Source organism: Lygodium microphyllum, chromosome 27, assembly GCF_053477565.2.
Source record: "Lygodium microphyllum isolate KBCC chromosome 27, Lygodium_microphyllum_v1.1.10, whole genome shotgun sequence".
NCBI classification, from domain to species: Eukaryota; Viridiplantae; Streptophyta; class Polypodiopsida; order Schizaeales; family Lygodiaceae; genus Lygodium; species Lygodium microphyllum.
The window spans coordinates 59919588-59942609 of NC_141161.1; the positions used below are offsets into that span (position 1 = coordinate 59919588).

General features: G+C 44.4%; 1 protein-coding gene across 2 annotated transcripts in view; it reads left to right on the forward strand.

Moving 5' to 3' along the window:
* Positions 1 to 464: 464 nt before the first annotated feature.
* The window catches only part of LOC148012364 (peroxisomal fatty acid beta-oxidation multifunctional protein AIM1-like), a 117815-nt gene continuing 95257 nt past the window's right edge, over positions 465 to 23022 (forward strand). Inside the window, exon 1 of one of the 2 annotated variants that reach the window (XM_087668782.1) lies at positions 465 to 735. In XM_087668782.1, the coding sequence (XP_087524908.1) occupies positions 633 to 735 (103 nt within the window). In that variant the 5' untranslated portion in view covers positions 465 to 632. The remainder of the gene's footprint in view (positions 736 to 23022) is intronic. The other variant, XM_087668783.1, reaches the window with a different exon arrangement.

The window sequence follows — 23022 nt, forward strand, 5'->3', positions numbered from 1 at the left end:
TGATTTGGCTCCACTTGACTAGTCACTAAGAGTTGGTAATCATGGGTTTGGGTGACCCTTGATTATAGGTATTGAAATAAGCCCATATATTCAATTAATACAAAATCATTTGGCATCCAAATATTCAATCAATAGAATTTCTAAAATCAAAGGTAAATTAAGATATGAAGGAAATTTGGAAAGACCACAAGCGCGAACCTGTGGGGGCCTTTATGCAAGCCTAGAAAGATGAGTAGGGCCATAGCCCAACCTTTGGGCAGGCCCAAAAACCCACCCTTGTGATTATCTCAATTCATTTGAGAACAAAAAAAGAGAGTCTTAATTATAATAAAAAGAAATAGATAAAACATAAGCCGTTATATATTGATATAATATACACACACATGTATGTGTGTGTGTATATATATATATATATATATATATATATATATATATATGCAGTCAGTCTGGGCGGAATCTACGATTCTTATACTATTAATTAGGGAGATGAAAGCAGCTAATTAGGGAGATCAAGGAGCTGGCTTGCATCACCATTGATCTCATCATCATCGTCGTCGTCTCATTACCGTTATCATCATCTCAGCGCAGGAACAATTGCAGTGGATTTGCGTTTCTGACTGCGCCTGTGAGTCATGGCTTCTGCCAGCAAGGTCTCCGTGTCCCTGGAGATAGACGGCGATGGAGTTGCCCTCATCAAATTCTCAAATCCGCCTGTAAACGCTCTCTCAACAACCCGTAAGTGTTCCGACCTACAGTCCTCCCTTCCTAATGGAATTTTGACTCGATTGATTTCATCTCAAAGAGAGAGAATTTTCGATCGGGGATTGATTCGTTCATAAATCGTCCATTGCTTGATCCTATTCTTAGAGCTAATCTTCCTATTATATAAACGCTGGAAGTTGATGCATTCATTCCAAGAGACATTTTACTTACTGCGCTAAAAAAGCTACAAATTGATGCGTCTTTACGACATACACGATCGTTAAAGCAGCCATTAATTTGCTTCACAGTAGCCTTGTCTCTGTTTTAGAGATGGTCGTTCTGGCTGAATGAGAAGGTTGTAACTCCAAAGCAAGACGTTTTCATGGCTAATTAGCAGCTACATGTATTATTCAGCTATGGCTATAGATTTAGGAGTCTAATCATTGAATGAAGCAATCATCCGAAAGCTTGAAAAAAATCTCTCAAAATTGTTGAGAGCTTAAAGAAAATTTCCTGAAATTCCTGAGAGCTTCAGGAGTTTTTCTCAAAAATTGTTGACATCTCCATCTATGTTATCTTGCTTTAGGAGAATCTTTAATTAGTTCAAACAAGTCAGTTGAAAGAAAAACGTTTTGATAATAGAGACACAAGACACAACATTGTTTACCCAACAGATTATTTTTTTGTTCATTAAATCTGTTTTGAGTTTCTTGGTTAAAGATAATCCATGCTGGATTTCTCGCCAAGGCAAAAGCACATAACCATTTGGAATCGGCGACCCTAGACTTTGTTACTTTAGGTCCAATAGTATAGCGCTTTGTATAGAAAACAGCCCTCAATCTAGACTCCAAGATGCTGGTCTTTCCCCCTATTTGTCTAGGTCAAATCTTCTTGCCCGATAGTATCTTACATTTGATCATGATGGCTACATGTTTAATTACTTTTTGTAGTTTCCAAGACATGAAATGCTAAAGATAAGGTTGAGATGTATGCTAAGGGGAAGAAGACATCACCTTAACTTGTGGAAGTCACGAAGGATTTTTTTATTTGGCTTCTCATGTATATGTACCATAGATGATTTTGTGATCATGCTACCATTGAAGACTGTGCTTGTGCTTCCATTGGCTCAATTTATGCCTTAGAATGATGTTCTTGTGACATGTTGAGAGATTGCATAAGGGTAGTCAATGTATTAAGTGCCAATTTCACCACCCAAATCTTTTCCTCCAAATGAGCCTCTTGTTGACATTCACCAATTTGATACCACCACGAATTCTTTATTTATGTTTGGCAACTTGTTTCTTCATAATCATGTGATATCACCTTGATATTGCATTGTTTGAACACACCACCTAGTGCTTGGGGCAAGGTATAAAGTACTTGGCGATGCGGTGTGGCAGTGAGTGTCGCAGGAGAGGCATATGGCATGTGATGTTGTGGAGGGCATTAGATGTTGATCGTCGTGAGTAGTTGGGATGTTGTAGACACTTTTAGATTTTAGGGGCCTCAAAACTTGTCAGATCTAAGTAGCCCTTATTTTGAATGGTATAGTGGTTGGGGATCTTATATTAAATGCAGCAATGAATGTTGTGAGTAGCTGGTCTTGACCATTGTGTAGATCATGAGCAACAGATTGGAGATCAACAATGCAAGTAGTAGATGTGATCAGCAGCAAACTGGAGATTCATGGATTGGAGTAAGCAAGGGAGATTGGGGGCAATTGTGGTCTAGTGAAGACAGTAAAGGCTAGATGAAGATCGATTGTGGCTGTTTGAGGCATTGTCCTGCATAGGATAGCAAGGTGCCTTCAAGGAATTGGAGTGTGAGTATGTGTTGGATAGCATATGGCATGGCGGACAGCATGGATGCATTGTTTCAGCTAATCACCGTGTATATATTTATAACTGATGCTCTAATATAACAATACTGTTTTTTGGATTGGGTTTTGTTTGTTGAGTTGTAGTCTCAGTAAAAAGGTGTTTCTTAGTTGGTATCAAAACCAACTTAGAGATCAGGCAAATAAGTTATTAGAGTTGGAGGGTTCTGAAATTTGTTGTTGTAACTTTATCTAGAGGCTTTTTAGTTAGAGCCAACTATGGTGAAGGCTCCTTCAAGTTTAGCAAAGCCATAGAGAGGTGGAGCATTGCTTGATGCCCGGGTAGCACCTGAGTCTTGGGCCGCTCCAACTTGAGGATCCACAATATCACGGTAGGTTGATGATGAGGGACTGTGAGAACTCTCATAGTAGGGTCAAAAGCATTGCTTTGCATGATCTGAGAGAACAGTTGGTTCCATTCAGCTTTTTGGAAGTGGGAAGAGAGGGTAGGACATGTCAAGAAATACTTGAGCCAAAAGATAAAGCACAAAGAATATGACAAAGCACAATGGCAGAAGAGTAGAACTTAAAGGTGAAGAGTAACTCAGAATGAATGAAGAATAAATGCTGAAAGCACACTATGCAAAAGTGAATACAAAACCTCAAACCTCTGTGTCACAGAATGGATGGTGCCAGAGATGAATTGGAGAGTGTGTTGCACTTTGAATGGATCCTGAATTATAGCAGGCAGCCGCTGGCAAAGTGACCAGCTACTGTAAATGACTGGAAACAGCAGTGCAGCTTGCTTTGTCTCAAAAGGCAGGGCTGAACCTGATGTGGACTGGTCTGACGAAGTGTATAGTAGTTCTGAGATAAAGGTAACAGATCCTGACACAATGTAGATGCAGGGCAGCAGGGGCAGGCAGCAAACACGGGCTGCAGCCTATCCAGTGACAGCAGAAATGATGATCTCAGCAATGGCATGGCCAGGCTGAGCAGTAAACACAGACTTTGATGCAGTTACTAGGCAGTGGACAGCTCTGGACTGGTTGGAGTAGGTCGTGATCAGCAGACAGTAGTGTAGGATGGCTGGAGAGGGTGCCTGGTTGGTGGACAGCATCATGAACTTAGATATGCTCCACAAGGGGTGTGGGTAGCAGTGGAACATGGTGTCAACTATTGGAGAATTTTGCAAAACAAGGATGGGCCAAGGCCCAAGTGGCTGCGCAGCCTCCTATTTATAGATGTGGATCCTCCCAAAAGTTTGGGTATTTGCTTATGGGACATAGAGACTTTGGTAATTTGGAGTTTTGGGGTTGTTTTAAAAGTGTTAATTAAGGTCTAACTAGTAATTGACCTTTTTGCATAGTCACAAGGGACGTAGGGGACGTAGGCCCGGAACACAAGGACACTATTCCGAAATGCGGGACATTCTCCCAATGTGTTCCCCAATGAGGGCATTTCCATGAAGGGTCTCGTTACTAGGGGATGTGTCCTGGAATGGGCCGGACAGCAGGGAACGTGTGGTACAGGTGATAGGGATGCCATGTGGCACTGGGGGCCCTAAACAAGGTGCATACCTTGTTTCGTCCTCCTCTTGGAAGATCAACTCACACCGATGTTTGTTAGCCTCCTTTTGCTGTTGTTGTGACTTCTGAATACTATTGCAAACTTACTTCAACAATTGATTCATATCGACAATCAGCTGACTCACCACATAGTTCTCTATGGAGGTCTCCAAAGCATAGTTGAAGGTATTGCTAATTGGCATCCATAGAATATCTCAAATGGTGTTTGCTTGGTAGAGACATTGATTGCATGCTTGATCAATTGTAGATATTGCTACCATGCAACCAGATGATCTTGTAGTAGCTATAGCATATGCTTATCATGGTACGATTGAAATCCTCCATCTGCCCATCAATTTGTGGGACAAATACAATAAAGAATCCTGAATACATCCTTCCAAAACCCATGAGTGAACTTAGAATTGTGATCATATATGATCCTTCAAGCAAGCCATGCTCTTGGAAGGTCTCTTTGATGAAAATTTGTGGAACCTCAATCGCATTCATGCTGGATTTGCATGATCCTCTACTGGTAGTTAGTGGACAGCCCTACTCTTTGTTGTTTCTCCTCTTTGTTACATTGTATTGGCTTTGATTTTATACTATTTTGTTGTCATACAATTGCCTATTTGTCTTGGATTGTGCTTTCATCTCTTGCATTATGGCTAGTGGGTCAAATGACAGTGCTATCTTTAACATTGCAAGTTGGATGACACCAATTACAGCTATTGAAAGGCACAAATTTGGCAGATTCTAGTGCAAAACAATGTAAAGCTTGAACACTTTGATGTAGAGGATTGGGCTAAACTGGATGAGTTATGTAAATGGAAGAAAAACATGAACATGGAGAGAGAAGGGAAGAGAAAGGCTGCAATGAAAGAAGAGAATGGAAGTGCTACATCTGCATTGGAATTTGAATGAATGTTGAATACAAGATGGACTGATCAGCCCCTAAATGCTGTCCGAGGTGCCAATGGTGGCATTGGATCAGGCTGATGACAAATGGCAGCGCCGGAAGATGGAGGAGAGTCTGAATGTTGGAATGTGCTGAAAACCTGCAAAGTTGAATGAATGACAGCCACTAGAGATTGGCTCTTTATAGTTATAGGGGCTGAAAATTGGCCGATCTGCATTAGGCATGCAATAAATGCTGACCAACCTGGTCAAAAGTGCCAGGAAATGCTGGTTGCAATTTGCTGAAGCTGATTGCCCAATTTGTTTGATGTTAATGTAGTCAAAATCCACTAAAAAAGAAATGCACTAATTTGGAAACTGACTAAAAAGAAATGGAAGCTCCAAACGGAGCTTCCTCCTCTGTAAAACACTTGACATGACTGATAGACATGATGTCAAAGCTTCTAATGTCCTCACCCAACTCCAGGTAGGAGATGGTTATGCAAGACATATGACTGTTAACACCCCTTCTCAGATCTTGGATGTGGCTAAAGGCCAAAGAAGATGGGATGGATCCGAGGGTGGTAAAAGAAGTGCCAAAGCTAATAAAGTCTATCGATATAGTTCATTGTTGAAGAAACTCCTTAGGATTTGGGGAATCCCCCTCTCAAACACAAGGGGCTAGAAATCCATAGCCACATCACCGATATTGTTCTGCTCTAAAGGGATGGGGGATATGAGGGAACCACCAAAGGAGATGGTAGGGGATGGGATAGAAGTTGTGGGATGGGTGGTGCACAATTGGGAATTGGTGCAACTATGGAAGACTCCCTCATAGGGCTCTAAACAATGGAAGGGTAATGGAGCTTGTATAGCCCCTTGTCTTGAAAACTTGTTGCTAAAATTGCTCCCGAAGAAGAATCCTGAATAAAGACAGCTTGCTCGGTGAAGACAACTTAGGTACGTAGTTCTAGTAAGGCCATGAATAGAGAGGAGCGGAAAGCCCAAATCTGGAACATGGAGGACTCCCAAATTGAAACTTGATGAACGGTCAGGAAATAACAACAAAGTGCCAGCACCACTAATAGGCACTAAAGAAATATCACCAACAATGACTATACTCTTTAATGGACGGAGATTCTACGACAAATCTCCTTGAGGAGGCATATGATATAAAGCATTGCTATCAATGAGCCAAGGCTGCTCTAAAGGGAGACGACAAATGAAGAAGGCTCCTCCATGTCATGGATGTGAAGAAACACGAACTCATAAGTACCAGTTGGAGGAGAGGTATAGGAAGACTAAGATGATCTACTCCATCTTTTGCTTTTGGACAAAGGTGCGGTTACTTCTTCCAACACTTGCTCTCAAGATGGGTACTTTTCTTACAGTGTGGGCATTTAGGCTTCTCCTTTGAATTTGTGCTAGAGCCGGAAGAAGTCTTAGAGTGCTTAACTTGCTTCCTCTTGTTTTTGGCCTTCTTGTTGTTCTTCTTGTTTTTCCCTCTTGAAGTTGTAGTAAAGCCGGATCTATTGGCTCCAATCTCATTATACTTTGGAGATGGAAGATTAGTGATAAGAATTGTCACCATGTTCTTCGATGAAATTGTTCTGCCAAGGGATGCAAGCTCATCTTACAATTCCTCCATCTTGTTGATGTGATCCTTCATGGAAGGAGAATTATGAATATGAAACATGTAGAGTTTCTTCTCTATGGTAATGGGGTGGGCAAAGGTCTTCAACTGGTATATAGAAGGTAACTATTTCTATGACCTTGATGCAATTTGAAGTTTGTACATATGCACAAGGACTGAATCGTGTAGACTCATCAAAAGAAAGTATTGGGCTCTAGTGTTGAGCCAATCCCAAAGGGCTACTTGATCCAATGTGGGGATTCTCCACTAGGTGGGGATTGGGGTAGTAACAAATTCCCACAAATCAAAGGTGTCAAGTATACATTTCACTTTGCAGGACCAATGGGAGTAATTCGAACCATTAAGTTGATCTTCTCTGGGCAAAGAAGGAAGGAGAAGCACCTAAAAAAATGGTGCTAGAACAGCCATATGGGGACCTATAGGTGGCACCCTGTTAGAGACATATAGTGAAGTAGAGGGGAATGAGGTTGCTCCGATCTTTTGGACTTGTTAGAGTGGATTTGATCTTTGATCTTCACATTGCTCTTTGCGATGTTCTGACTAGCAAGACCGCCTATCTAACCTTTGTCAAAACATGACATTATTGATAGATAGAATGTGAGAGCTCCTAATGTCCTGGTTTGACTTAGAATTTTTAGGAATAAAGGTGTGTGTGCCTATGCTGCCTTGTATTCACTTTACACATCGTGATCACACACCGGTACATTACAGGTGGCGGGCGCCCATCATTGCCACTTTATTCTTTATTCTTCCAGTGATTATTAAATAAGGGAAGGCTAGCCACATAGTGTGATTACTGGAGTTTCCACATACGGTGTCTCTCTCTCTTGCTCTCTTACTCCATCTGCCATAGCTCTTGCTTCCACTTGTGTACTTCCACTTAGGCTCTATCTTTCAACTGGTATCAAAGCTAACTATTTGCGGAGCTTCTTCTTCATTTGCTTTAGCCTGTGATAAAGCTTCAGCTCAAGGTATTATGACAGCCATTATTTCTTCCTCTCAAGATATGCATTGAGTGTTTCCTTCTCCTAGCTTGTTCTAGCTTGCTCTTGGCTTGTCGAGGAGCTTCCCAGGGCTTATTTAAGGCTTGTTGAGTGCTTATTGAGTTGAGAAGTAACTATTCTATCCATTTTGAGTAGATATAGAGCATGTTGTAGAAGTCGTGAATAGCTATGACAACTTAACAACACTTTTGAATTTTGGCCATAAGTTTTGCATACAATATCAAAATTGGGTGTTCTATAGCTAGAAACGAGAGCGCGAAAAGAGCTACAGATATGAGCACTTACAGAGTTGATTCTATGCAGTTTTCAGTTCTTTGTTTAACGTAGAACATAATAGTTCTGGTTTGGACAGCAAGTAGTTGATTGCTTTATGCTCTACTGATGCTTATGGGGAATGTTTGCAATGCTCGAATGATGCACTGATGCTCTAGACAGACTTTTGGGCTGATTAGAGCTTGATTAGCTCAGCCATTGAAGTGTTTATTGCTGTAATAACAGTTTGGACAGCATGCATATAACAGTAAGCTTCATGCTTTCAATGTCTATTGTGTCTACATGGTCTTTCGGGTATATGACATGTCTACGGTGATGTCTGTATATGCTCTTCTATATGCTATTGGATGTACTTATTCCCGCTTGTGGGCTTGATTTGATTCCATATGCTTTGCACATTGGCATTTACCTCTATCAGCAGTTTGTCAGTGATGTATATGCTTATGGGATGTATGGTTAATTGACACTTTAAGTTCGCAAAAGTATTTGGTACTGGTAGTCTATGCATAGTCATTGCTAGTTGCATTCTTTGTATCGTGGTTGGTACTTGGATATCCATGGTAGTGGGAGCTTTTTTTCTTGGCTATTTGCTCACAGTTGGATTGACATATACTACTGTCTTTATTTCAGCACTGCTGTAATTACAGTTTTCAGCATTGTCTTCTTGGAGAGCAAACATTGGACTTTAGTAGTCTATTGCTTGTAGTTGGTGGACAGCTTTATACTTTGATATTCCCTTTTGTTTTGCCCTTGTTTTCACTGAGTTTTGGGGGGATTGATTTGCAGTCATTTACATTAGCCCATTCTCTGGAATTTGCATTAATATACTATGGCTAGTTCTTCGAATGATAGTGCTATTTTTAATATTGAAAAGCTTAAAGGCACAAATTTCACCTATTTGAAGATGCAAATATGGTAGGTACTTGTTTAAAAGAAGCATGTTAGGCTATTGAAAACCAAGAGTGTAAAGACTGAAGGCATGGATTATGATGATTGGGATAAGTTGGATGAGCTATGTAAATCCACCCTTATACTGTCATCGTCTAAACAGGTTTACTTCAATGTTGTTACATTTGAGGATAATGTCTGGCAGTTATGGGAAAAGATATGTAATCTTTATGACAAGCAAAGTCCTGCATCACAGATGTATTGTCGAAATAGTTTATGGACCTTCGCATAAAGGAAGGGACCAGTGTGTCCTCACATTTGAATGAATTTCATTTGATTTTTAGTTAGTTGACTTTGTAAGGCATTGAGGTCAAGGATAACCCACCTCTCTTGTTCTTGCTTGTGATACTTCATGTGTCATGGGTTACTTTTCATATAGGCATGGGATTTAATATGCCTAAGGATGGCTTGAAACTCCAGGATGTTGAGGGTGCTTTACTCACAAAGGAAATAAACAGAAAGAATGTAGATTCCTCCCGTACTTCCATGCATTGACCGTTAGGGACAAACAGGATAGTAAGAGCAGTAATGACTGCCGTGGTAGAGACTCATAGACTTAGTCTTGTGAGTAGTCTCGCAATTATTCCTATGGTTGTAAAGCCTCTCTAAGATGCACAATGATAAGCGCAAAGAGAAAGGCAAGAGCAAAGTGTAGGAAAAGTCTGATGATTGCAGCATTGTTCCTAGTAAGTGTGAAGGAAACTGCTAGGGTTTGCACTGAGGACACATAGAGTGTATGACCACGATAGAAACACACAGAGGCAGACACAGCCACAGAGGGCAAAACTCAAACCCTAAATGCAAAACTCAAAAACTCAAACCCTAAACGCAAAACTCAAAACTCAAACACAAACAGAAGAAGGGAGAGAGAGAACACAACTCTGAAGTGAATGAATGCTGTAAATGAATGTAAGAGTGTACAGTGTGCTCAAGGGCAGAGCAATGTCGGAGTGTGATGTCCACCGAAGACGGATCCTAAGTCTGTGACCACCAGTCGGAGTGTAGGAGTGTTGAATAGTGAATGACAGCAGGTTGGTCACCAAAACGCAACAGTTTGGAGACTGGAAACTGGTAAACACAGCAGTGTACCACCGATCGGACGCTGAAACTGTGTATAGTTCTGTAAACAGCAAGTTGAAATAGTGTCTGAGAGTGTTAGGGCTTGCAATGCTGAAAACGCAGGCTGGCTGACCTTGGAGATGATGGACAGTAGGCTGAACAGCAGTCTAGGACAGTTTGGAGCAGTCACGAGCAGCTGAGAGCTGTCACTTACAGCAATGGACATGTTGAAGATAATGTGGCTGCAGTTGATGATGACTAGACAACAGATGGAGGCGGCTTTCTCGAACCACTCCCCGTTTTAGGGTTTCCACTGAACTTTCTCGAACCGCTTCCCGTTTTAGGATTTTACTCTAAAAGAGCATATTTAGTGTGTTTTGGGACTGTTTAGGAGGCTAATCAGCAAGTAATGCATATTTTAGCTCAAGACCTCCTCTCAGGCCCAAAACTGAGCTGAAAGGTTAGGCCAGCCATTATGATGTTTATGTATCCCAAGGCGCCCACTCCAAAGCAGCCAAGGCATCGGACAAAGGGTGCACATTGGTTGCCCAGTGGCCTACCAAGACTACAAAGGCGATGGTTATCTTACCAAGGAAATCTAAGTAGTCACCTCACAGAGAACAGGGCATCGAACAAAGGGTGCACGTCGGCTGCCTAGTGGCCTACCAAGCCCTACAAAGGCGGATGGAACTACATGGATTCTTTTTTTTTTTTTTGAATGAGTGAAGTAAATTTGATGGGATGTGGCTGATTGAGTAAAAGTGATCCAGAAGACGGGAGTAGGGAGGGGACACCCAACACATCATAAAACAGTACAAGCTAACCCATCCACTTAGAGTGTCGATGACTAGGAAAAATAGGTGATGAGGTATCCATGTGATGAAGAAGGAGGGTGGTGTGGTAACAATAGTTGCTAGTGGAAACAACTTAGGATTCGTGCAAGTGGTGCTCTGCACAATGAGATGCAAAGTATGCTACATGCTGAAGAATGCTCATGCAGTAGGTGCCACTTGGACAATGTTTCTCATGGGAAAATTGTTCATTTGCCCAAGCGCCCTAGTATAAGGATAATGTAATCATGCAATGCAAAGGGTAAGGTACAACAGGGGGAAGAAGCCGATGTCGAAGACAAAGTGCTGAAGCCTGTAGAATACCAAGAAGGGTAGGAACCCCCTCTCAACCTGGATGTAGATGCCGAAGAAGGAAGAGGAGCCTGATGTCGGTCTTATATGGTGCCGAGAATCATAAGGAATGAAAGAAGATGAAGTGGATGAAGCACCCAACTAGAAGAGCAAGGTAGAAGTCATCGCTATGATAGCATCGAGAGAGATGCTGCACGATCCACCTCGGGAGGGGAAACCGCCATGCTGGAAGAAGAGCAAGCACTCCTAGGATGATGAAACCATGAAAGAAATGGTGCGTATCCCCATGTCTCTAGCCTAGGGAGAACCAAAGCAATTTGCAAGTTAGCCCTACACTGAAAGACAAAACCCTGCAAAAGAGATGAGAATCTGCAAACATAAAGGTTAGTGGTGAGATGCTCCAAAGCAAAATAGAACAGAAAGAAAATCTAACTCAAAATAAATGCAATGAATGTGTATGTGTGTGAGGAAATGCAGTGGAAGACAAAAAAGTGGAAAAACTAAGGATAATGAATCCTATGGGCCCGACTCTAAGAGTGTAAAAAATGAATGCTAGACTGACCTAGGGTATCCAAAAGGACCTAAAGGCAAGCGAGTCGAAGAAGGTGGCTACCATTGTGTATGTCCAGTAGCAGGGCTCTACCAACGGAACGCCTGACAAGGTGGAGAGGAAGGTGAGATGGATGCATGAAGTGCAATGGGATTGAAACTTGTAGACCAATCAGCCAATCTCTCAGGGTTAGCGAAAGAGAGGGGCCGCTGAGGTTGTACTCGAGCCACATGTCCAAAAGCAACAACAACGGGTGCTGAAGGAGCAGATGAAGCAGGAGCAGAGGGCGTAGCCCCACTGGACTGTGCAGTCACAGCGGTTTGCAGAGGCTTTTTAGGTTGAAGACCTTGGGCCTTGGAGCGACACCCCTCGTCCACATAGCTTGCTCTCTGGCAATGTGTGCAAAACCGGTTTTTCTTAGGGAGTTGCTGCCAGATAGGTCTAGATTCTTTGGTTCCATTTGAGGAAGAGGAGTCACTCTTTGATTGGCTTGCCTTCGCATCTAGCGAGTTCTTGCCACTAGTGGTTGTCCCTCTCGAAGAAGAGGCAACCAACCCCCTTTGCTTTGAATAAGGCTGTGATGAGGATTTTTTGTGGACTTGATCATATAGCCTCGTGTAATGTAAAAAATGGCACTCAAACTCGTAGAAGGTTGGCAATCTAAGTTGGAAAATGATGTGTTGAATGAAATTGAAGTACTTGTCGGGCAACTTATTCAAGAAGAATGCAACTTGATCGTCATTTGACTTTGGAGCGCCAGTAGTGGTAAACTCGGCAAGTAACCGCCTATATTCGGCCAGCTTGACTTTTAGATCATCCCCTTTCTTAATAGAGAACTCCTGAAGCTTAAAGTTGAGATTGATGCATCGAGTACGATCATGAGCTGCATAGCGGTTGAGAAGGTGACTCCAACGCTCTGACACGAGCGGGAAGTGCTGCAACTAAGAGTGAAACTCAAGAAGCATTTCCTGCATCAGCTCAACATTCGCTGTGGCATTGCAGGCTCTCCATTGACGGATGTAATCAGGGTGAGCTAGTCAAGGGTCTGGCATAGGCTCTAGACCAATGATAAGGTTTCAAAGACCTTGAGACTCAAGCACTTGTTGCATGAAATTAGACCAAGTGGTGAAATTTGACCTATTAAAACGTGTCTTATTCGTGAAGGCATTCTTGGCCGTTGCAACAGGAGTGGTAGTACTCGGAGATGGATAGTGTGAAAAAGTGTAGTGTGGGTAGGATGGGGGAGTGGAGTACACTTGGGAATGGGCCCCAAAGTGGTCTCTAGGCATGCGTGTAGTGTACAAGGTGGATCCATAGGTAGGGATGGGTTGACTAGGCATGGACATGGTAGCCACATGAGGAACCCAAGGAGGTGGGACGGGAACACAGTGAGCAGAAGATGGGAATCACCTGCATAGGTGTAACCCAAGGAGAGTGTGAAGACGCACCATAAGCTGAGGATAGAAACCCTTGTGTATGAGTGGTCATGAGAGATGTGAAGCTGGGGATAGTGAGGGGGATGCCCATCACAGTCGTCCCAAGAGTTATGGATGTGCTCATGTGTTGAAAGATGAGAGGCACTGTGTTAAAGGGTGGCATTCCTCCTAATGAAGTACCATGGTGCAAAGAGGTAGAGAATGGGGTGGAGAAGGAAAAGATGCTAGGAGAGGAGATGGAAGATCCAACCCCTAGGGTGTGTGATGCAGATGTGGAGTGTAATCCAAGGTTTTGGAAATATGATGAGAGGTGTGATATAGAACAGGGTGGGATGGGAGTGAAGTGAGAAGTGTGTGTAATATACTCAAATGAAACAGAAGCTGTAGATGTACTTGAATTTCGTCTACTTCATGAGCCCCCTTTGTGGAAGCTTTCGCTCAACAGCCAAGATTCACGGACTGCTTATTGTTTCAAGTGTTCCAAGCCGAGCACTAATGGCTACCTCTCACATAGCCGACGCGCCATTCATATCTACGGGTGTAGTGAGCTTACCTCCGTGCGGATTGAGTTATCTCCTCTCCCGTGCACTCCGGTAGCTCCATGATCCAAGTGCAAGCTTCAAGCAAGCTTCACCCTCAAGCTCCACACTCCAAGCTCCATCGTCGCGAGCAAGACGAGAAGAGAAGAGAAGAGAAGAAGAGAGGAGAAGATGGAGAGTTTCTCCTCCTCTGTTCCTCACCCTCACACACTCACTCCCTCACACTCTTACACTTCCTCTCTCAAGTACAAGCTCAAGCAACGAAGAACAAGAAGAATAAAAAGAAGAATGAAAAGAAGAATAAAAAGAAAGAGGAGAACCCCTTTTGGCCATACACAAGAATGAGCTTCTCATTCACTTTTCAACTTTATATACAAAACCCTAAATCCCTTTTGGGCAGTCATCCCCTTATCCCCTTTTTTACATGGCTGGCCGTGGCCTAGGCCCTTTTTCCCATTGTCCTTCTATCTTCCTAGCTTTCTTTCTACCGCCCATCTACCTTTACAAATTGCACGGCCGGCGCTCTTTAAATTAAACCATGATGCGCTTGTGCTCTTTTACAAAAGTATTGACTTGCGCTTTTTCTTGTGCGTCTTTTTCCTTTATTTAGGACTTTTCTGCACTTCTTGTGCTTCCATATTTTTTTAGCGCGTTTTCGTCTTCCGTTTCACTTTTTCCTTGGCCTTTGTCTTTTGCTTTAGATTTTTCAGATTTTCCACCTTGTTTATCTGGCGGTTAACACTACCCCCCTTCTAGACGAGTGTCAGTCCCATGGCACTCACCGTCGTAGGTAGTAGGTTTTGGTATGCACTAAAGACGTGGGTGGAAGGGACATCTGTGGTTTCCGTGGAGGAGTGTTCGTGGTGGTGTGGAGGAAGGTCATTGGGGGCACGTTGGTGGCCTAGGTGGCTGGTGGTAGGGTTGTTGGAGTTGGTGGTAGAGCTGTTCTTTGTTGGGGATTGCACTCATGGTCAGCACAAGTGTTGGTTTGTTGGGGATTCTGCACATGACGATTCTTAGTGGGCTTGCAGGATGATAAAGGATAAGAATACAGAGTTGAGTGTCGATGAAGAGCGAATGACACTTTCGTTGGAGTCTTCAATACCTGTGATTGAAAACCTCTCATATGTGGTCTCTCCCTAGGGGTAGTGTTAGTCTTATTTATCGTGTATAAGACGTAGTTCAATTAGTTTGAGAGACAGGTTGAACTCTAAGCAAGCTGAGAGTATTGTCCTACACTTGAGGACTCAAACTGTGTATATATTTCGATGCAGATATTATGTGAGTGCTCGTGCATACTTTAGATATTATGTAGTTAGAAGACCGCGGGCTGGTTTCTCGTAACGTGTGGATGAAGCAAAGTTGTCCATGTTGAGAAGTAGTACACGTGAAGGTGTATGAGACATCCTTTGCGTTGTGACTGCACGACATAGTATGATTGAACACAAGGACACCGTACTTTCGGTAGCTGGTAACTATTGGACTTGCGTAATGAGGACAGTGTACTTTTCATGGCCATTTGTGCGGTGCTTACCACGATTGATTGCAATGGTATTAAGGCAGAGTGCAAGAGGGAATCGTGTGAATGGGTTAGGGTGACAGGTCTAACCATAGGCGTGACAAGCTCCTTGGATATGTTTTGCCCTTGATGTGCTCTGAACAATTGTGGGCGATGCGAAAGGGCGAGGAGACTAGGGACGGATCCAGCCGACCAAGGTCACTGGACGTACCTAATTTGAGGACCCCTAGGTGCTGTGCTGTGATCGTGGGTGCTTCTTTTCTTTTCGTTTCGTTTCTTTTTTCCTTTTTTTTTTTTGGACTTGCATGAGTACAACCATTGCAATCTGTTGAGGCTATCAGCCTTTCACTAGGTTGGGAAATGTTAAGCTTCGAAGGCTAACGAAATGGATATTACAACGATGATTGTGCCCTAGCCTCGTTGTTAGAGAAGCAGTTGTTGAGATGGGGAGATACACTTGAGATTTTGCAACCCTCTTTGGAACGTGCGATGTTGGTACAATTGAGGTAACAGTTGCCGTGAGTGCCCGGTGTAGAGTGTAACCCAGAAAGAGAGAGTGGTCATGATCATGCTTTGGGCCATGTGATGTGGGTGATCGGCAAGGGTGATTTTCGCTTTCGGCAGCGTGGCTTGTCGTGGCTCTTTTGCGAGGTTGGTGGTCTTGCAGTGACTTGGGCATTGAATACTTTCGCACGAAGACTTGCGTCGTCCTGCATTCACTTGTCACTTCATGAGAGCATATGCAAGTCGCATGCATCAAGTACAACGAACAGATACAATCACGACAAGATAATACTTTATCAAAATCCTATGATGTTGATTGCGATGCATATTCCGGTGCTTGTTAAAGATGTGGCATATATTAGCAGTAGGTAAGAAAAGTGTATACAGGTGGGGAGCCTGCCCCTTTAACCATTTAAAGACAAAAAGTTTTGGCAGGATGGTCTTTGTTAAGCAGCTTATACATCATAGGGGCTACTCTATTTGTACGAGACGGGGTGAATCCGGGTGGTCGTGCGACTGGGACTGTGTCAGTGAGAGGCTCCTGTGAGGCTGGGCGAGGAAGATGTAAGCCGGGACCCGGATGGTGTAGTCCCTGGCCGCAACTGTTTCCAGAATGCTTTTAAACAATGCATCAAATTCTTGCTTATCTCGAGCTACCCTCTCCTCTTTCGAGCACTTGGTGCCCAAGCGTCTGGTGGGAGCCTGCACGCTGGTGTTGCCACACCCTGTGTGCTCCCTTGAGCCCTCGTCCTCTTGGCTTGGGGGGTTTTCGGCTTGCGTCCTGAGCGGTGTCGTTTGGAGCCTCTTTTCGGCGCGTACCTCTTTAGAGTAGGCACGTAGCGTTCTGGTGGGGGCGCTAGTGTCTTATACTCTCTCCAACGGCCGAGAGCTTCCTTGCATGCCAATTGCACTGTGGTCCATGACTGCTACTGTAGGGGGACTCGCAAAATGCGAACCAAGGATTAGGCCATGAGGCAGGATAAAACTATTCGCATGAAAGGGATTATACGATGAGTTAAAGCGCATATGACGAGGAGGGGTGAGGTGAGGCATGCAATGTTTGTTGTAAAGGAACGACCCCAGTGATGATATTCGTCGTGCTTCGATGGCGGAGCGTATTCCAGCTATAGCAGATCTTGGCTTATGCTAAGCTGCGTAGATTGGTTGTCATGGAGTGGAGCAGGGCTCATCCTCGGAAGGATAGACCGGAAAGAGGAAAGGTGTATAGAAAGGGACGGTGCCCCGTCTACACCATCAGAGATGTTGGTCAGGGCTTCCTCTGGCGGTAATGAGGGTTGTATGCTCTCCTCTTGGAGGCGGGAATGGTCACCGACTTCTAAATGTGTGGCGAGAGGAGAGCCTGAGGAGCTCAGCTTGTCAAACCCAATTCTTCTCCTTGCACTTGACTGTCGTTGCTTGTGTGTGTTTATATTATCTATACAGGGTCATAAAATTCATTGTTTATTTATGTACATATTTACGAATCCATGTCACTTCACGAGGATAAAAACCAATTGTAGAACTCCGGATTGTACTAGAGTGTGGCACACTCATCCAGTACTCATGGTAGCTTACTCAATAACGATAGATATTTTGCAACATCGAGTAGCATAGCATCTTGTCCGAGTCTATTGGCAACATGTAACTCCTCCTCAGTGAGAATCTTATCAGCCAGAGATTTCTCTTGGCTAGTTCCAGCTAAGTCCGTACCCCGAATGGCAATCAGCACTCGAAAGGAAGTTAGTGCCACATAGGTTGGGTCTCTTTGAGACCGCCATTTGGCCAATCGCTCCTCTGAGACTGTCATAATTTGGGCTCCTAGTTCAGCCATTGCAACACGGTTTTCAACCCAATGTTTTTCGAATTGACTCCGACCCTCTGATTGTCGCTTTAGTTTTTCTATCTCTAAGAGATTTGGTTGGCAGAGCACATCATTGAATGTTAGAGTTAAGCGTAGTTCGTCAGCTTCCTCGTCAGAGGTGAGTTGCATGCGTTCATGCAGGAACCTGTTATAGTGCTCGTCAAGATGTTCTTGCTCTTCCTAGGATAGGGGAAATGGCAAGTATTCTTCAAGTGCTCCTTAGGGAATGCACCCATGTCCGCGAGGACGTAGACACGTGCAAATACTTTGAGTTTAGCATCCAACTCAGTCAAGCATTCTGTGACACTTTATGTTCAACGAGGGCTTGCTCGGTTGCTATCTCATGCAAAGTTCTAGGAGTTTCCCTAGGCTTTAGGCTTTAGCATAGTTGGGGGCTTAGGCCTAGATGAGCAAGATTGGTCAACGCTAGGATTGCTTATGCTCTCGGGGTTTCCATGTTTCTCTTGAGGCCTTGCTACTATTGTGTCATGGTTCTCCTTGGATGTGACCGGTATAGTCTTGCCACCCTATTGTGACAGTGTTGTATCCACTCTTGATTGGTCAATGTGAGTTCTGTTTTCGGTGGATTGAGTGTTGCAAGCAACAGTTGATGGTAATGGTTGCTTTGATTTTTCAGAACACACGGATGTGTCTGAGGTTTCACCGCTATTAGAAGAGACATCAGTGGGTTCATTGGTGGATGGACTTGATGCTTTATTCCTCAGCTCTTCAGCGCTCTTGGTCTCAATCTTCTTGGTGTCTACAGCCACTTGCAATTGTCGTTTTTTTCATTGTTTTGTCCTCTTTTTCTTGGGCACTTGCAGTGTCTCTTTAAGGATTCAAGACCCTGAACTAGGTCAATCGTTGATGTGCTTGGTTGGGCCTTAGCACTCTCTTTCTCTGGTGTGCTCTCATGGGACTTAGGTGCGACCTTCTGAATAGCCTTGCTAGGTTGTTTGGTCGGATATGCCATCTCCTTGGCCACATCTTTGAGAGGTTTCTCCTCAAGCCTAGGCTTTCGATACTTTGGAAGTGCTGGAGTTGTCAAGGATGCTGGTTGCGGCACCTCCTCCACATGTGAATTACTAAGGTCGTATTCCGCAAGGGGTGTCGTCACGGCCAAAGGCTGTGACTACTATGATCCTTGATTGGAAGTAGTAGTAGCTAGTTCAGTGGACCGGCTACTGTTAGTAGATTGCAGTGTCAGGTCCTCAAGCAGATCGGAAGTGGTTGTGTCTTTTGTTGCCCTTTGAGCATTCACTTTTGCAGATCGAGCCTCAGTTGATCTAGCCACAGTGGGTTGCACAGGCATATCCTTGGGTTGAGAGCTATGGGTGGTGTCATGTTCCACCTCTCGGACATTTGGAAGCTTTAGCTGGAGATAGAGATTGGGATTGAGTAGCTACACTTGACGACTGCTGTTATGCTTCCTGTGTCCGTTTAGAGAAAGAGGGTGTAGAAGACTTGGGACTCCTAAGTGGCTTTGACACTGGCTGGAAGATTTGCTCATAGCTGTTAGATGATTTTGCTATTTGCTTTGTTGAGCATTTAACCTTTCCATGAGCAATGTTGTGTCTATGATGCCTGTTATCCTCTTGGGAAATCAAAGGCTTCTTGGACACTAGTGGCTTTTGCGTATCCTCAACGATTACATCTGATATTTGCTTGTCAAGCATGCTAGGCTGAGGATCTACCCTTCGATTAGTCCCGTTTGGTTTCCTGACTTCGATCGTGAGGGGCTCGGTCACTCCAATGTTTTTGACTTGAGACTTGGTTTTTCGTTTAGACTTCCTTCTACGCTTCTTTGTTCTTGATACATCCTGGCCTTCGGCCGACAAAGGAGGTTTAGTAGGGGGTTTTGGTATCCAAATCCAACGGTTACCTGCGTAACACCCTTGTGCATGTAGCAATGCCTTGGATATCCATCGCGGCGTTGTGCTAGCTCTCCATCGATGCCTTCGTCTATAAGGCTTGGGATTCTTTTGGGGTCTTCTATGATATTTGTAAGTCCAAAGCCCATCCTTGGCATTGCCTCCTAACCTTCTTGTTTCAAGTATGGCCTCACTCACTGATTCTCATTGTTCAACCTGTGCTTGTATCAACTCTTTCAACAGGTCCTTGCTCTCATTACTGGGCTTGCCTGTTATGTCAGTATCTTCCTTGCCTTTCCCTCGAGGTTCGATAAGATCACCCTTGCTAAAGGTTGTGGCTATCCTTACACCCGATAGTGTCAAGTGTATTCTCTGTGCTATATAGTCGGCCTCACACTTGGTCGCCCTTTTGAAAGGTCGTCCGAGGAGGGTTTCCTTCCCACAATTAGCACTATTTGAAGGAACATGGCGTTTCAATGGTTACAAGGATTTTGCACTTCCCCATAAGTGTTTGGGAGTGTCCCCCGTAAGGACTAAGAGTTGCATTAGTTGGTGTGAGCTCTGGTTGGTCTAGTAGGGTCCATGTTTCATAGGTCAAGATATTAAAATCTGCTCCTTTATCAATTAAAACATCGACAGTGTGCTCTCATTTCGCGGTGAGTTTGACCCTAAGATAAGCAGGCGGCACTATGTCTTCATCTTCTGGGTCTTGGCTTATAAATTTAAGCCTTCTGACAAATGCCCTTGAGTCCCCAACTGCACGACCAGATGTGGATTCTCCACTAATGTCTTGGATCATCTGTGCAGTGCTATTCAAGGTGCATCTATCGTTAGGACTGTCATATCTAGTCATTCTCACAGTTGTAGCTTGATGTTGTTGATTTCTGCTTTGACTAGATGCAGTCCGAATGCAACACATACGTGTTTTTACAGTGTGGCCTTTTTGTCCTTGTTAGCTAGATTGGCCCATCGAGGTTCTAGGGTCTCTGTTTGTCTTTGTTCGGGTACGGGCTTTTGATTGCTCTTTTGCAGGTGCGAGTCCATACTTGTGTAGAGCTATGACTACACTAGGATCTAATTTGGAGGACTTGTACGGTGTGCATTTTCTCTCCAATCTGCTTGAGGGAGGTGCAGAGGGGGCAGAGCCTCCTCTGCGGGGGGTCCGCGGGGGGGGGGGGGGGGGGGGGGGCGCGGTAGTCTTCTCCGGCCCGTAGGGCCATTACGGTAAACACCATGCGCGATTTGAAGGACCGTTAGTAGCCAAGTTTTGAACTACTTGCTCTAGATTTTAGTCTAGTGATATGTCTATGATGTGCTTTCGGCTCTATATGGTCTCTCGGTTAGTTCCAGGGTCTACAGATTAAGATTTGAAAAAATCCAAATTCGGCCCAACAGGTCTGAATTGCAAGGGCCGAATATCCAATTCGGCCCGTCCGAATGGCCGAGGGTTGAATGAGAAAGGGCCGAATGTAACTGGGCCAAATGTCAAGTTCCACCAGTTCGAGTGCGCTTGTCCAAGGGCTGAGTGGCCGAGTCAAGTGGACTGAGGGCCGAGTGGTGAATTCGGCCGGACCGAATGTCAACTTGTCTGAGTGGGGTTGGGCCGAGTCGGTAGAGCTGAGGGCCGAATTTCAAAGTTGGTCCAAATGCTTCACTCGGACGGGCGAGTGAAAGGCGTTCGAATGTAGTGGGCCGAATGGCCGGATGGTCCGAGGGCCGATTGGCCGAGTGGTCCAAGGGCCGATTCTGGGACTCGGTCCAGAATCGCCGTTACTTGGACGGGCCGTCCGAGACGCGATTTTTGCCGGACTTCAAAGAATTCTTCGCGCCGAGCAATCGAGGGCTTCCTACCTGCTGAGCACCTCTAGATCCAAGCTACTCATGTAGGGGAAGGTGTGGAATTACCTAGGCTGGGCAAATAACTCCTAGATGACCAGATCGAAGCAGGTCCATGCGATGAAGCTCTCTCCCTCTCTCCTACTCTCCTGAAACCTGCAATGCAAAATGTGGCCTTTCTTGTCACTCCTGGCCCCTTATCACCTTGCCCAGGTCTGCACTCATCTTAGTCTTGCTCCCTTCATCAACATTTAACCCAAAATTTCATTTTTTGCCATTTTTTTTTATGTTTCAGCTTGTTATATAGCAACAGAAAACCCTACTGTTTGCTCCAATGTTTTGCTCCTATCCTTTCTGAATGCAAGAAAAAATCATAAAGCAAATACCTACACTACTCCATCATGCTTTTCCAAGTCCAAAAACTAAAAACCTACTTGCTAAGGAGATCGAATACCTCTTGAAACTCCCTTGCTTCCTACCTATCTACCTCAAGCACCGGTTCAGGGAAAATCCTACTTCAATGCTCGATTCGAAGCGCGCACGCTCAAGGCTTGAATCCGTTGGTTTTGGCAACGGAACCAAAATGTAGGAGCTTTCGCTCAACCGCCAAGATCCATGGGCCACTTATTGTTTCAAGCGTTCCAAGCCGAGCACTAATGGCTACCTCTCACATAGCTGACGTGCTATCCATATCTACGGGTATAGTGAGCTTACCTTTGTGCCGATCAAGTTACCTCCTCTCCCATGTACTCCGGTAGCTCCACGATCCAAGTGCAAGCTTCAAGCAAGCTCCACACTCCAAGCTCCATCGCCGCGAGCAAGAGAAGAGAAGAGAAGAGAAGAAGAGAGGAGAAGATGGAGAGCTTCTCCTCCTCGGTCCCTCACCCTCTCACACTCACTCCCTCACACTCTCACACTCCCTCTCTCAAGCACAAGCTCAAGCAAGTAAGAACAAGAAGAAGAAGAGTGCTAGGGTTTGCACTGAGGACACACAGAGTGTATGATCACGATAGAAACACAAACACAAACATAGACACAGAGGGCAAAACTCAAACCCTAAATGCAAAACTCAAAACTCAAACACAAACAGAAGAAGGGAGAGAGAGAACACAACCTTGAAGTGAATGAATGCTATAAATGAATGTAAGAGTGTACAGTGTGCTCAAGGGTAGAGCAATGTCGGAGTGTGACGTCCACCGAAGACGGATCCCAAGTCTGTGACCACCAATCAGAGTGTAGGAGTGCTGAATAGTGAATGGCAGCAGGCTGGTCACCAAAACATAGCAGTCTGGAGGTTGGAAACTGGTAAATGCAGCAGTGTACCACCGATCGGGGGCCGGAAACTGTGCACAATTTGTTGTAAACAGCAGGCTGAAACAGTGTCTGAGAGTGTCAGGGCGTGCAATGCTGAAAACACAAGTTGGCTGATCCTGGAGATGATGGACAGTAGGCTGGGACAGTTTGGAGCAGTCGCCAGCAGCTAAGAGTTGTCATCTACAGTAATGGATAGGCTGAAGATGATGTGGCTACAGTCGATGATGGTTGGACAGCAGATGGAGGTGGGCTGCAGGTTGGAAACTAGACGCCAACAGCAGCAGAGGGTGTGTGGGCTGGTGTAACCTGCAAAACAAGGATGACTGCTGAATGGGGGTATTTGTAGATGTGGAAGGGTGCCCCAAAAATTAGGGTTTCCACTAAACTTTCTCGAACTGCTCCCCGTTTTAGAGTTTCCATTGAACTCTCTCGAACCGCTCCCTGTTTTAGGGTTTTACTCTAAAAGAGCATTTTTAGTATGTTTTGGGACTGTTTAAGAGGCTAATTAGCAAGTAATGCATATTTTAGCTCA